The 16,352-nt window shown below is 49.5% G+C and overlaps 1 protein-coding gene across 1 annotated transcript in view; it reads right to left on the reverse strand.

Moving 5' to 3' along the window:
- Positions 1 to 16,352, reverse strand: part of LOC130285314 (protein disulfide-isomerase-like protein of the testis) — a 44,217-nt gene that overhangs the window by 12,122 nt on the left and 15,743 nt on the right. Inside the window, exons 5-6 of the mRNA XM_056536670.1 lie at positions 2,271 to 2,381; positions 2,046 to 2,171 (exon numbers count right to left, since the gene is read on the reverse strand). Coding sequence (XP_056392645.1) covers positions 2,046 to 2,171; positions 2,271 to 2,381 — 237 coding nt within the window. The remainder of the gene's footprint in view (positions 1 to 2,045; positions 2,172 to 2,270; positions 2,382 to 16,352) is intronic.

A 16,352-nucleotide genomic window follows, 5' to 3' on the forward strand; every position in this document is an offset into this window, starting at 1 on the left:
TACCTTTGAGGTTTTGGTTGTGATTCTATAAGTCTATATAATTCTTGCCTCTTATGTAATTATTTGTAGGCCTGTTTCAGGGGTGCAGACACCACCAACAACCTTGGGCATTTCTTTTATCCACCTTTTACTGTCAGAGTGAGCTACATGCATATTTTTTGTTTCAACATCTAATATTTGCATAATCTGGCCTCTTCCTAACACAGATTATTGCTTTTGTGAGGTGTGAAGAATTAATACATGAAGGCGAAGGAGAGCGGAGAACGAGAAAGGCCGCATCCATTCCATAAGCAGCAGCCCAGAGGTAGTGCAGATGGTGCTAAATAGGTAGAAAAGCCTGTGGCATGGTTGGGGAAAAGTCCTCACAATCCTTGAGCTGGCGCTAGTGATCGGGGTGTTGCTCAGTAGGTAATAGTATTGTAAGCTCCCCTGGGATATATGGTTATGTGCACGGATGAGGTATACATGCACACCTGCCAGCAGAGAGGCTGCCTCCACACCTTCTCAATAAATAGGCCATTTCTATACTCCCTAAACTTCCTTCCTCTCAGTATAGAGGCTGGACAAGAGCAATCTCCTTTCTTTCCCTCTGTATAGTTTCTAGCTGTGTGTATATGTATATGTTAACCATTCACTGTTCACAGCCATGACTGGTACAGTTACAGTAGTTTAAAACATGGTAACAAGTAGTGTAAAACAACAGTGGTGTAAAATGGGTAAAAAATTGCATACATATGAAGAAGAAAAAAAACCACACAGACACTGCTAGGGAGGGACATGTCACCCTGGTTTCTCAGAGTTATTCCAAATTTTCTGGGATTGCGATGTCTGCACCAGTTTTCTGCAGCATAAAACTGATTACAGGTTCTTTTTAAATGTTTTATATACTGTAATACTAAAGTGCACCAACATTTCCATCAATATCCACAGCCACTGTAAATTGTGTATTCTCTGCAGTTAGTTAGAGGTGTGTGTAAGCTGCCACTATTGGAGTGTGTGGTCATTATCAACTGTGTGTTACAATTATATGTGTTTGGTAGAAACTGTTTCCAACACTTTGTTATACCCGCCATAAATTGTTATATCAGGGACCTTTTGTACATTGCCACTCCAGCCAGGAAAGACATATTGCCTATTCTTTACCAGATGTGTTGTCATACAATATTGTGCTTGTGTTGCTTAATGTGATTTTTTTGCATTGATTATATTTCTGCTTGGATCATTACAGTTTAGCCTCCTGAAAATAAATATTTCTTGTGTCTCAGCTGGTGATTGGTTGAGCTGGGCCGTCACTCATGCTCATCTCCGAGGGTAGGGTCGGAGCACTCCGAATAAGTTGCTGTGCCCTGTACTGGAGATTGCAGGGGGCTACAGTGGTTGGACCAGCCGTCGGTCAGACACTTATCCCTCATCCTGTGGATATGGGCTAAGCTGAGTTCCCCTTTAATGGGGGTCTCTACAAAAGATCCCTGGCAGAAGAGAAAGTCACTCTTGCGTTGCTACAGGGCCCCCACGTGATTCAGGTGAAGGTACTATGCCATAGTGAACTGAGATCTACAAGATCCCTGCATACAGGAGTTGGCACAAAGGAGCTTTATACCTAATTGTAGTTTAATATATCCATGGGACATTTATGGTCTCAGAAGAGATAAATGGATTCAAAAACCTTGAGTAAAACTAGATGCCAGCACGATCTTTATAGAAGCCCGAGCAGTAGAAGATTTAAAAACAGACCCTGTAGTGTACATGTGACTGATGTTACAATAACCAGGTCTAAAAGTAGTTATAGATAGATATTAGTATAGTAATATGGCCCTGTCTGCAAGAACAAAAGGACTGATCATAGGGAACAGTCGGGAGGCCCAATACACATTAAATGGTCGGACGGTCAAGTCAAATTTAGCTGGTTTATCAGACACATGTCTAATGTGTATAGGGGCTTAAAGGCCTCACTACTAAGAGGATCTGATAAAAAAAAAAAAAAACACCTAAGTGTAGACTATTGCTATGTATTTAAAGTTCAGACAAAACATTACAATACAAACCTTCCCCCTGAACTCCAGAGCGGTAGATCCAAAACTTTCATATATTGCACTAAATTGCTCTGATGTTTTTGATGCGAAGAGAAGGATGTGACTGTTGATGGGGACATCAAATATAGTCACTGACGTCTGGGAAATAAAAATGAATAAATGCCGCATAAGTTTCATCTAAATAAATACAGATTTTGTTATAATATATTAAACGATAAATATAGTTTCCTGACTTACCTCCAGGTTATACTCTGTTACCACATCCATGATGTAAGTCCGTATTAGTCGTATTAGATCCACTTTGTTTTCAATTTCTTCTTCTGATATCAAATAGTGGACTGGTTTATCCTTTAACAGAAATGAGCAAATGAGTTGGGAAAACCCCCTTACAATTCTCTCTGCAAGTAGAGGGAGCTCACTGCACACTGCTTCATTGTTGAAGGGGTAGTCTAGTGGTGAAAAACGTATCCCCTATCCTAAGGATAGGGGATAAGTTTGAGATCGTGGGGGGTCCGACCACTGGGGCCAGGCTCTCCGGCCAGATGGTGGGTGTCAACCACCGCACGAAGCCGACACGCCCCCTCAATACATCGCTACGGCAGAGCCGAAGATTGCCAAAGGCAGTGCTCCGGCTCTGCCATAGAGTTGTTTTGAGGGGGCGTGTCGGCCACCGCTTCCCGCGGGCTGTCGGGGCCCCGTACAGGAGATCGCAGGGGGGCCCCAGGGTTGGACCCCCCGCAGTCTGCAACTTATCCCCTATCCTTAGGATAGGGGATAAGTTGTTCACCACTGGACTACCCCTTTAAATTCAGTGTACAAACAGGATGCAGTACACTCCCCCTAGTGGCAGCTATGGACAGCAAAGCTGTAATATAAAAAGAATTGATCAGTTTAGAATTGTGGACCAAATGAGATTAAAAAGAGGAAGGGCCGACATGTACTTAAATCAAGCCAAAGTAAACTTTGATGTGGAATATGTGTAATTACGTTTCTTTTAGTTGTATTATTCATTATAGTTATATCATAAAAAAAAATCTGTTTAATGATGGTAAAGATTATATTGCCTTATCCAAGAGAGGGTATTTGAGCCCTGCCACTTAACATTAAAATGGTAGTCTCATCTTAAATGGGCACTGTTGTTTTCAGCAATGACCCTTCTTTAAGCCTTTGTAATTCCTAACATCTTTGTGAAATCACTTCTTTAACCAAAAATGACCCAATACCACAAAAAACATCTCTAAAGTCTTGTATACTGGTTATCTCACTTTTCTGCAATATTCTTATCACTGCCTGTTGTCAGGAAAAAAAATGGCTCTACCCTGTTTCCCCAAAAATACACTCTACCCCAAAATAGGCCCTAGCTGGATTATCGGGTGGGCTGCAATATAAGCCCTACCCCGAAAATAAGACCTAGTGCCAGGGGTACTCAACTGGCGGACCGCGGCCGCCAGTAATGCGATGCGCCCCCCCCCCTTTTGGCTGGTCCCTTGGCAAGTTAAATGAGCCGGGGCAGGGATGCTGTCGCTTTAAAACATCTGCGCGTATGCACGCCCGATGTCACAGACGTGTCCCTGCCCCGGCTGCTACCGGTAAGCAGCAGAAGGAGATCCCGCCACCGAGAGCTGCAGCTTCAGTTGTGGATGCTATGAAGGTGGGGAAGTGCTGGTTTATTATGGCAGAGGGGTGAGGGGCACTGTAGGAGTGTGGAGGACGATGGGGGAAGGGGAGGATGGGGGGCTGTAGCAGTGTGGAGGGTGGGGGGGGGGGGCTGCAGGAGTGTGGAGGATGGGGGGGGCAGGGGGAGTGTGGAGGATGGGGGCTGTATAGCAGTGTGGAGGATGGGGGCTGTGGGAGCATGGGGGGGCTGTGGCAGTGTGGAAGATGGGGGGGGGGGGGTGCAGCATCCTCCACACTGCTACAGCCCCCCATCCCCCCACAGCCCCCATTCTCCACACTCCTGCAGTCCCCCATAAATAAATAAGCCCTAACCTGAAAATAAGCCCTAGTGTGTTTTTTGTGACTAAAATTTATAAAAATCCGGTCTTATTTTCGGAGAAGCACAGTAGTACCAGCTAGATCAAGACAAATTACAGGAAGTGGGGGCGGAGTTTACTATGTGCTCTGTGAAAGAGAGAGAGAGAGAGAGCCTGGGCTGTGTACAGGAGCTGTCTGGAAAATTGTAGCCTGGGTAGAAAGCACCCTCTCCCATACCTCTGGCTACAGCACTAATATGGCATAAAATAAAATCTGAAACCGACGGCACACCAATTTATAATGAAGGAGATGAATCCTTAACACTGGACAACAAATTTTTTTAAACGTTTTGTTTCCTAAAAAGTCCCAGATTGACAAGAATAAGCAAAAATAGAAAAAATGGGCACTTACCCAAAAAAACATTGCCTGAAGTCTGTCTTCGGTCTATGACTACCAGAGTGTTTTTAAAGTTATGGAATAAAAGATATGTTTTACATAGGTGAGTGCCCATTTTTTCTATTTTTTTATCATTATTGTCATATATTGCCTTGCACTTTAATGAGAGCACCACCCTGAAAGCTATACTCCCCACAAGTACACAGTGATTATCCCCTATTTTGTCTTGCCTCTACAACAAGTTTTTGTGACAGTGGTGCCACCCATATATTCCTTTGTGCCTAATAGTTCCCGATTGACTTTAGCACATAATCATTTTGAAAAACATGAACTTAAGTTTTATAGGCTACAACATGTTTAATAGCATAAAGTTTCTGACCTGCTGCATAAGTCAATGGGGCTAATAGTGTTTGGCTGCTGATTTTTGTTTGCTCTTATTGTCAGATCCACCTTGTTACAGTGTCTAATAATAAATACTGGCGCAATGGACATCGCGGTCAAATAATGGACATCGCGGTCAGGCCAAGATGCAGCAGGTGGCGGAAAGTGTAACAGGGGAGAGTCAGGCATCGGGCCACAGCAGTATCGCACGGCTGTGGCCCGATGCTTGATTTCCCCCGTTACACCTTCCGCCTCCCGCTGCATCTTCGCCTGACCGCGATGTCCATTATTTGAACTGACTCTGCTACCACCGGGTGAGTTGCTCCGCTACTTTCTCTTTTATGGATAGTGATTACGCTTGCACTTTCAGCGTGTAGCACCACCCATAGGAGAGCAGACACTTGCTACACCAAGTTATATACTAAGAGGGATTAAGCCGTCAGGTATACAGAACTTTGCCGGATCTGCGTTTTCTCTTGTGATTGTAAAAAATTACTCTGTTTCTTTTGGCTTTCTGCATAAAAGTAGAAACCTACAGTGTTGCACAAAACAGAGGCAGAAGAACGTTCCCCTCAGGATCACTGGGTGAGGCAAATGTTCTTAATGGTGTTCACTTGGTCTGTGTGTGCATTGAAGCTTCTGTATATGGACCTTATGCGAGGCTATATAGAGGTGGTTTGCATCCGGGTGTTATATATTTCATTCAAAGATGCTGGTGACTAGGTTTGTTTAAACAGGAGGTGCAGTCAGTTTTTCAAGTTTAGATTAAGTAAGCTGTTCCTTCTGTGGGTAACGTGGTATGTTCCGGTCCTGATATTTGGGGTTCGGTTCCGTGCGGATCTGGTGGAAATGTCCTCGTATTCGCTGTTTCGTGGAATTGGACGGGGGACTGCCCCGGCCGGTGGTGTCTCTACCGTAAATGGTCCCTCTGGATTGGACGTTGGTGAGCTGGTTGCTGCTAGTGATGGCACTACGGAAGTGCAGATTGTACAAAAAACCTCCAATGCATTTCAAAGGCAGTATCGGTCTCCTTTGTCTGTGATCCCAGACGAAGGAGGCCGATACTGCCTTCGAAACGCGTCTGTTTTCTGTACAATTCACACTTCCGTAGTGAAGTCACTAGCAGCAACCAGCTCAACAACGTCCAATCCAGAGGGACCATTTACGGTAGAGACACCACCGGCCGGGGCAGTCTCCCGTCCAAATCCACCAAACAGCGAATACCAGGACATTTCCACCAGATCCGCACGGAACCGAACCCCAAATATCAGGACCGGAACATACAACGTTACCCACAGAAGGAACAGCTTACTTAATCTAAACTTGAAAAACTAACTGCACCTCCTGCTTAAACAAACCTAGTCACCAGCATCTTTGAATGAAATATATAACACCAGGATGCACACCACCTCTATATAGCCTTGCATAAGGTCCATATACAGAAGCTTCAATGCACACACAGACCAAGTGAACACCATTAGGAATATTTGCCTCACCCAGTGATCCTGAGGGGAACGTTCTTCTGCCTCTGTTTTGTGCAACACTGTAGGTTTCTACTTTTAAGCAAAAAGCTAAAATAGAGTAATTTTTTATGCACACTTGTTGCGCCAGTATTTATTTATTTATTTATATTTTAGTTCTGTCTATTTATATATGGGAAACAGGGACACATAACTATACCAGGCAGCAACATCTATATATATATGTATGTATATCTATAAATATATAGTTTTTTCATTTGATACATCCATCTTCACCCATTCCATAGGAGCGCTAGTGAGGTATATATATATTACACAGTGTCTATTAATAGTCAGCCAGCATTGATGGATTCTAGTTGTCCATATTTAATCTTAATCTTTAGTGACATGTTGCACTTCATAGTTTTGTTATATAATGTAATGAAGATAAAAACATAAGCATATTTGTAATATACATTGGTAAAATAAATGTGTATATTTTTGGGTGATGATAAGTTGTCTTGTCCCTGCAGTTATTGCAGCTTTTGTGCAGAGCTAAAATATAGGAATATTGGAGCTCTGATATTAGTTGTCTAGATTACTATCCTCACACCCTGTTTATTTACACTGGTTAATCCTGCACTTCACAACTTTATATACAAATGTTTGCTATAATAGATCTATCTCCAAACTCCTTAGTGTACAGAGCCCTGCTTGTCCTCAGTGTACAGAGCCCTGCTTGTCCTCAGTGTACAGAGCCCTGCTTGTCCTCAGTGTACAGAGCCCTGCGTGTCCTCCGTGTACAGAGCCCTGCGTGTCCTCAGTGTACAGAGCCCTGCTTGTCCTCAGTGTACAGAGCCCCACTTGTCCTCAGTGTACAGAGCCCTGCTTGTCCTCAGTGCCCAGAGCCCTGCTTGTCCTCAGTGCACAGAGCCCTTCTTGTCCTCAGTGTACAGAGCCCTACTTGTCCTCGGTGCACAGAGCCCTGCTTGTCCTCGGTGCACAGAGCCCTGCTTGTCCTCGGTGTACAGAGCCCTGCTTGTCCTCGGTGCACAGAGCCCTGCTTGTCCTCGGTGTACAGAGCCCTGCTTGACTAGGGGATATCCTAGCTGCTTACCTTTTGCCCCACCCCAAAATCCCAATAACGACTGACACTGGTTAGTGGTACAAAAGGCCACAGCAGCCCATATTTATTAACATTGAACAATTTAAACATTGTCATAACATATTGTATGAGCATCATACAAAAACCATAAAACATAACCACCCTACAGCGGCAGAGAGATCTGGAGGCAACGTCCCCTTTTGACCCCAAGTGAACCAATGTGCCAAGCCTCCTACATTTGCCCCTAGCCGTAAGGCACCAGACCTAGGGACACCATTTCAGAGGCCCAATCCTCTCCCCGGGGCCCATGCCCACGGGGAATCCTTCACCAGGCTGAGTACCGTCCCCGTACTCCTGCCTCCAAATCCCTCTCCCGTTACCGCCACAACATAGGCATGGGAAACCTCACAGACCCCCGTTCCGCCACAACTCCACCGCACGCTGGACCATTTCCCTGATCTCAAGAATCCACAAATCCATGCCCAAAGCATTAAGGTGTACCCCATCCCGATCCATAAACTCTGGAACACCCCCTTTCAGCTCACAATGTCGCACAACCAATCCCCCATTTCTGGCCACAAACCTACCCAAGGCCCTGTTAACCTTAACTCGGGCCCTATTCAACCCAGCCACAGATCTAGCCTGACGCCACTTCAGCCTAGCCACCATGTCGGACCATACCAAAACAATCCCAGGAAACGTAGCCCACAGTCTCAACAAATCAACCTCGATGTCCCGCAAGAAATCCCTCGACCTCCTGACCCCCAGGTCATTTCCCCCCGCATGCACTACAAGGACATTAGGGGCCCTATCCATCCCTACATAAAACTGAATGTGAGGCAGCAACCCAGGCCACTGCAGCCCCCCTTTACCCAACCAGCACACGAGCGTCGCCGTTCTTGAAAATCCCAGCTGCCGTCCATCCAGGCGCACCTCAGCCCGAACTCCCCCTCTGACCACGTAGGAATGGCCAACAATCCAGATGAGACACGGACCGGCACCTGAAAGAAACAGAAAGAAAACACAGGCAATACGGGCAACACCACACACCTCAACATCACAACAACTGCGGCCGAACATAAACCCGGAACTGGTCCGACTCCCACCTCCCAATACGCTTGATGATGTCAGCATGCAAACCCCACCTAGCCGCCTCAGTAGCAGCCCCAATCCGAAAAGAGTGCGAACAAAAATCCTCGGGCGCCCTCCCCAGTGCTGACAAACACAAACGAAAAACCCTGACAAATTGATACCGCAATAAAAAGGTCCCATCCCCATTAACCAACAAGGGCCCATCCGCCCCTGGGCGCATACCCCAGAAAACCCGAAAACACGTCACCGGGCACATCTCAGACCCCCCCAAAGGCGCCAGCCGCACCACAACCCCTCTACCCAGCGTGTCCGTCTTAGAGCGACGAACCACACATTCCAAACCTCCAGGCCCTAAACTCACATCACCCACCAGAAGACCCCCAACCACCGCCCTACTCGGAGCCACCAGATCCGAAACGCCCCAAAAAAGGCCAACGAAAAAGCCTACCAAAATAAAACCGCCTCATATCCCGAAAAACAGACGGACCCCAGCGCCTCCCCCAGCCGAGCCAGCAAGGAAAAAGACACCGGCCTCCGAGAATCCCGCGAGCTAGCCCCCTTCCGGAACCCCCCCACCGCCTGACGCACCAAGAACGACTTAGTGACATCCGGCAAACCCTTGGCCTTAAACCAAAAAGCCATTGCCGATAGCCGTCGGCCAATACTGGCAGGTGAAACCCACTCACAAAAAGCCCAGCCGATGTAAAACAGCAGAGCCGCCTCCCAATCCCCCACTGACGTCAAACTCCCCAACCGTCCTGTCAAAGATTCCCACTCCAACCACCACCTGCTGTAGGCCGTCCATGTAGCCCTACTCATAGACCGGCCAACCAAACCCAACGCCACCGTCGCACCAGCTTCCATAGCCAGTCCAGACATGGAATCCCCCGCTCTTCCGCTCCAGGCGCCAGCTCCCGAAAACGCTCCCACTGCAAACGAGAGAGAGCAAACGAGAGAGTGCATCAGCGATAGAGTTCTCCACCTCCGGCACATGAGAAGCCACAAACTGCAAATTTAATTGCAAACCCCTCAAAACCAACTGTCGCAACAGGCGCACCACCGGCGGCGAATTCGCCGTCTGAGCATTAACCGCCTGCACCACCCCCAAATTGTCGCTACGAAAAGAAACCCTCCTATTACTAAAACACGGGCCCCAAATTTCCACCGCCACAATAATAGGAAACAACTCCAAAAACGCCAGATTGCGAACCAACCCCGCCTCTTTCCAAGCCTCTGGTCACTGCCCCACACACCACTGCCCCCCGAGGTACGCCCCAAAACCACAACCCCCTGCCGCATCAGTAAAAATGTCCTGACTAGATATAGGACGGTCCATAACCATGGACCTTCCGTTATACCGTTCCAAAAACCCATGCCACACACCCAAGTCCTCCCGCAAGTCCGCTGACAAGCGCACAAAATGATGCAGATTCCGGGCAACCCCCCGTGGCAGTCGCCAGGCGCCTGCAAAAAACCCGCCCCATGGGCATAATACGACATGCAAAATTGAGACGACCCAGCAGCGACTGGACCTTCCGCAACCGCAACTTAGATACCCTGCACGCCCGTTCCACCGCCACCCGCAGCTCTTCCAATTTATCCTCTGTCAACCGACACTCCATGGCCAAAGTATCTATGACAATACCCAAAAACTTAACCGACGTAGCCGGACCTTCCGTCTTGTCAGGCGCCAGGGGCACCCCGAACCATGCTGCCACCCTCTCCATAACTTGCAACAACACAGCGCAAACTCGAGACCCCGCCGGACCCACAAACAAAAAATCGTCAAGATAATGCAAAACTGACAGAACTTGCGCTTCCCGGCGCACCACCCACTCCCACTGCTGAACTGCCCAAAATACGCACACGAGATAGAACAGCCCATCGGTAAACAGAGATCAACAAAATACTGCCCCTCACAGTCACAACAACACCCCAACAAAGAAAAACTATCCGGATGGATCGGCAACAAACGAAACGCCGCCTCCACTTCCGTCTTAGCCAGGAGGGCCCCGCGCCCATACCGCCGCACCCAAACCAAGGCCGCATCAAAAGAGGTATAAGACACAGCACACAATGCCGAATCTATACCATCATTCACCGATCCTCCCGCAGGATGCGACAGGTGGTGAATGAGCCGAAACTTGTTCGGCTCCTTTTTGGGCACCAGACCCAACGGAGAAATCCTCAGGTCCCGTAACGGCGGGGACTCAAACGGCCTGGCCATCCTCCCCAATGCCACCTCCTTCAACAACTTCTCCCTCACCAAGCCCGGCTGAGTCGCCGCCGACACCAGATTGCGCACCACACCCCCAAATGGCCCCACTACTACACTAGGGATTCGAAACCCATCAGAAAACCCCGCTCGCAGCAGCTGAGTCGCCGCCCTATTTGGATAGAGGTCTAAAAAAGGACCCATCCTTCCCACCCTCACCGGCGTCGCCCCCCTTTTGGTCAGCACCCCCTCCCCTACCCTTACCTTTCCGGAAACACCGAGACAACCTATGGGCGCCCCCACAACCAGAGCACTCATGCTTGAATCGGCATTCCCCACCAAACTTGCAACTGCCGTCGTTGAACTGCCAACATACTCCTTTCCCAGAAGATGCCGGCCGCCCTGTACCAGAGCCGCTGGCCCCTTCCCGAAAGGACTGCAGTCCCGCTCCCGCTCCCCGCGGTGCCGCCATCAGCCGCATCCACAAGCCAATATCTTTATGATCCCAGCGTAAGGATTGACGAACCGCCATCTGCTGTCGGAACTGTTCATCATAACGGACCCACGCCGTGCCCCCATATATCCTATACGCCTCCCCTATGGAATCCAAGTAACAAAAGAGTCCGGAACAATGTTCCGGATTCTTCTCCCCCACCACACTCGCCAAAATCGCAAAGGCTTGAAGCCAGTTAGAAAATGTTCGCGGCATCAGCCGATACCGCCGGCGTTCCTCTTCCTCCTCCTTCTTCTTCCCCTCATCCGGCTTCACCCGGTCTAAATTGAATTTTTTCAGTGTAAGCAGTGAAAAGATCTCCACATACTCCCTCGGTCAGATCCTTTCGCGCACCTCCGCTTTCAAATGCACCCCCAACGGGCCCTCAAAACAAACATAAACCTCCCCCCCGGGCGGAATCCGCCAAGTGGACATCCGCCACAGGCTCTGAACCACTGCCCGCTGCTGGCCCCACCTCAGGCGCCCGGGACCCCACCCCCACAGGCCCTGCCAGACTCCCCGCAACCTGCTGCACACCCTGCACGCCAACCGCCAGACCCCCCCCCCAGAAGGCCCGAGCCACCCCCCAACTCCGGCACCACTGCCGGCACCACAGCCCCTGCACTAGCCACCACAGGCCCCCCACCAGGTACCCCCCACACCACCACAGGGGACCCACTCCCCCCGAGCCCACTACTGCGCAAAAGAGCCTGCATCCCCGCGAGAAAAGTTTGCAAACCTGCCAACCCACCCCCCAAATCCCCACCCACCAGAACTGCGGAAAAATTGTCACACTCACCGGACCCACTGGCCGCCACCGACCCAGCAGCCGTCGCACCCGCAGAAGGACGATTCCAGACATCCCTTGCTTGACTCATCGCAGGAACAGCAGGGACCAGGCGGAGCCCGCCCGCAGCCGCAGATCCAGCAGAAGAAGCATCCAGCAATCCGGAAGGAGGAGCTGCAGCCGTCACCACTGTAGAGGCCCCAGCAGAAACAGACAGTCCAGCAGCAAAGCCCCCTGCCACACCAGCAGCAGCCGCAGTCACATCTCTGGCTCCTGGATCTGCCACATTAAGGGGGCAGAGCACCCCCGTCGTCCAGCACCACTTCATCTGACCCGCTGATGTCACTGGGGGCGGGGCTAGCATCTCCTCCCCCCCCCCGTACAAGGAATCTTCCACCCGGCCGCCATCACTATACCGCCGGCCCCCGGATCCCCGGGAGGCCCATGCGTCATTCAGCTCCCTGGCCTGCCGCTCAGACAGGCCGGACGAGCGCAGCCTCCTAGCCGACTGCCGTGGAGCGGGGGTAGCCGATACACGAGCTGCAGGAATCCGCAGAGCGCGCCCCTCCCGGGAGCCCTCACTACTGGGGCGGGCCGCCGACATCAGCTCTCCACGTGGTGCGGGGACCGCTGCAGCAGCATGCCGGTCCCCACCATCCTCGGACCCACACCGCCCACGGGAAGACCCCCCAGACCTACCCCCACCCGAAGCGCCGGGTAGAGGCAGCCGCAGGGAGCACAGAGGGACTCACCCAGCAGTATCTGGGACCAGGAGCAGCATCCGGACTCAGGCGAGCAGGAGGACGGGAGCGCCGCCTGCTGACACGGGGACTCTGACCGGACCCAGGAGCAGCAGGACCGGCCAACGCAGGGACCTGGGACTCCAACCATCCCGGACCCCGACGGAGCGCCTCGTCCCGCAATCTTCCCAGCAAGGCCTCAAGATCCGCCATCAGGTATGGGAGCTTCTTCTGCCAACTTCTCTGGCCTCGTGCCGACTGACCCCTGACCCAACCCCCTACCTCTTAAACCCCCCTCCTAACTCCTCCCCTTACGTAACGTCCCTACCATATGTCCAGCCCAGTCTCCCCCTGCCATGTGCCCCTCCGCTCCGATATTCTCCACTATAGGGCTTCCTTGTCCTCAATGTACAGAGCCCAGCTTGTCCGCCCACACTTCCTGTATTTTGTCCTAGCTGAGAAACACAGGTAATAGCGGCAGGGACAGCATTTTTTTTAACCAAAAATATACACAATTTTTAACAACTGTATGTTACAAATATAAATACAATGTTATTATCTACATCATATAAAAAGTATTTGCAAATGACAGTGCCTATTTAAGACATTTGTCAATCAGCTTAATGTAGTTTGGAGCTCTGTAGTTGTTCAGAATATTCTCAACGAGAACCTTGAATGCTTTCCAGGTGACTCTCTCTAGCCCCATTTGTCCACACTGTGGACATTCTGCAGGCAGAATTCTGCTGCAGAAATCCACTTGCAAAAGAGTTCAATGGTTTTCATTGGGATTGCGCTGACAAAAAGTTTGTTCATCCAAAGAATGCACATTGAATGTTCATTCTTTGGGCAGATTTCTGACGGACTGCATTGCTGTTTTTTATAGACACTGCATGTCTATGTGGTCCATTTTATGCTACAGATATAGTATTAGGTCCCTCAGTGACCTCATATAGTATAAGGCCCCTCTGTTCTACCATATAGCGTTAGCCCCCCTCTATACTTCTGTGATGTCCCATACTCCTGTACACGTACTGTACCTTGTGTTATAAATCCCCAAAGTCAGAGTTCCTCCCACTGATAGGATGCCCTTAGTGGGATAACCCCTAGTCGCCTCTTCCTTCTTTAATCTTATGTGTTTGTAATATATATAATGTATAGTGTAAATATTGCTTCCAGGACCTTAGGTCACATGATTGATAATTATATTGTTCTGTTAAGGTCAGGTTCTCATGTCACGTGTTGTACCACAATGCTTTGTATTTGGACTGACAGGTCTGGGGGACCAATAAGCTTGAAGCCTGCCCCTGTAGATATAAGGGCGCTGTTACCAGGGCCGTTTGAAGCAATTTGGGGGCCCCAAGCAAAATGGACATGGAGGACCCCCCCCTCCGATGTTCACGCACTTCACGCTCTAGGGCCGGCGTCAGGACGTAGTAACGCTGGCCCTTGAATTCTGGGATTCGTGAGCGAACGTCGATACGAGGCCCCCACATTAGGTGCAGCACAGTTCCCCCCACGTTAGGTGCGGCACAGTTACCCCCACGTTAGGTGCGGCACAGTTCCCCCCACGTTAGGTGCGGCACAGTTCCCCCCACGTTAGGTGCGGCACAGTTCCCCCCACGTTAGGTGCGGCACAGTTCCCCCCCACGTTAGGTGCGGCACAGTTCCCCCCCACGTTAGGTGCGGCACAGTTCCCCCCACGTTAGGTGCGGCACAGTTCCCCCCACGTTAGGTGCGGCACAGTTCCCCCCACGTTAGGTGCGGCACAGTTCCCCCCACGTCAGGTGCGGCACAGTTCCCCCCACGTTAGGTGCGGCACAGTTCCCCCCACGTTAGGTGCGGCACAGTTCCCCCCACGTTAGGCGCGGCACAGTTCCCCCCACGTTAGGTGCGGCACAGTTCCCCCCACGTTAGGTGCGGCACAGTTCCCCCCACATTAGGTGCAGCAGAGTTCTCCCCACATTAGGCTAGCAGTGTTCTCCCACATTAGGTGCAGTATAGTTCTCCCACATTAGGTGCAGTATAGTCCCCACATTATGTGCCGTATAGTTCCCCACATTAGGTGCAGTATAGCTCCCCAAATTAGGTGCAGTAGAGTGCCCCACATTAGGTGCAGTACAGTTTCCCCACATTAGGCAGTATAGTTCCCCACATTAGGTGCAGTATAGTTCCCCCACATTAGGAAGTATAGTTCCCCACATTAGGTGCAGTATAGTTCCCCACAATAGGTGCAGTACAGTCCCCCACATTAGGCTGTAGTTCCCCCACATTAGGTGTAGTATGTTCCCCCACAGACATCCAGCCTCCAGCCATACAGTGTATGGCTGGAGGCTGTATGCCTGATTACTGCCCTACTTCAGTGCTCCAACCACTGCTCCTCTGGAGCACTGAAGCTGATGTGCCGCTTGTCACTTACCATGCTGGCCAGCGCATGTCCTGGTCGCTGCTCCGCTCCTCCACGGTGCTTTCCAGTGTGCGCACGCACGGGATGTCAGTGGGCTAACAGGGGCATGGGATGTCCTTAATAGGGAAGTCCTTAAAAGTGATGGGGCAATTTCCCCGTCCCCCCCCCTGGATCCGCCACTGCATGCATTATATACACACACAACACACTGTACACATTACATACTGTACATGCATGCTTCATACACACACAACACACTGTACACCTTACATACTGTACATGCATCATATACACACACATACTGTACACAGTACATACTGTACATGCATGATACACACAACACACTGTATACAGTACATACTGTACATGCATCATACACACAACACACGCACTGTACACATTACATACTGTACATGAATTATACACACAACACACTGTACAGATTACATACTGTACATGCATTATACACACACATACTGTACACATTACATACTATACATGCATCATACACACAACACACACACTGTACACATTACATACTGTACATGCATTATACACACAACACACTGTACAGATTATATACTGTACATGCATTATACACACAACACACACACTGTACACATTATATACTGTACATGCATTATACACATAACACATACTGTACACATTACACACTGTACATGCATTATACACACATACTGTACACATTACATACTGTACATGCATCATACACACACCACACTGTACACATTACATACTGTACATGCATCATACACACACACACACACATACTGTACACATTACATACTATACATGCATCATACACACACAGAATAGATCAGTGTTTCCCAACCAGGATGCATACAGAGGTTGCAAAACTACAACTCCCAGCATGCCCAGACAGCCTTTTGCTATCCGGGCATGCTGGGAGTTGTAGTTTTGCAACAACTGGAGGCACACTGGTTGGGAAACACTGGTATAGATACACACACATGCACTTTACATAGAGTCATCCACAGTAGTAACACACACACAGGCACAGTACATAGACATACACATATGTATACACATATATATATATCTACACACACACATGCACAGTACATAGACATACACATATGTACACACACACACATATATATATATATATATATCCACACACACGCTTATACACATATATACATGCAGGGAAACCTACTATATTCAGGCCCCATGTTGTACAGCCTCTGCGGTCTCTTCACAGCTCTCTCCTCACCCTCCTCCTACTCAGAC

This window comes from Hyla sarda, chromosome 8 (genome assembly GCF_029499605.1).
Source record: "Hyla sarda isolate aHylSar1 chromosome 8, aHylSar1.hap1, whole genome shotgun sequence".
NCBI lineage: Eukaryota > Metazoa > Chordata > Amphibia > Anura > Hylidae > Hyla > Hyla sarda.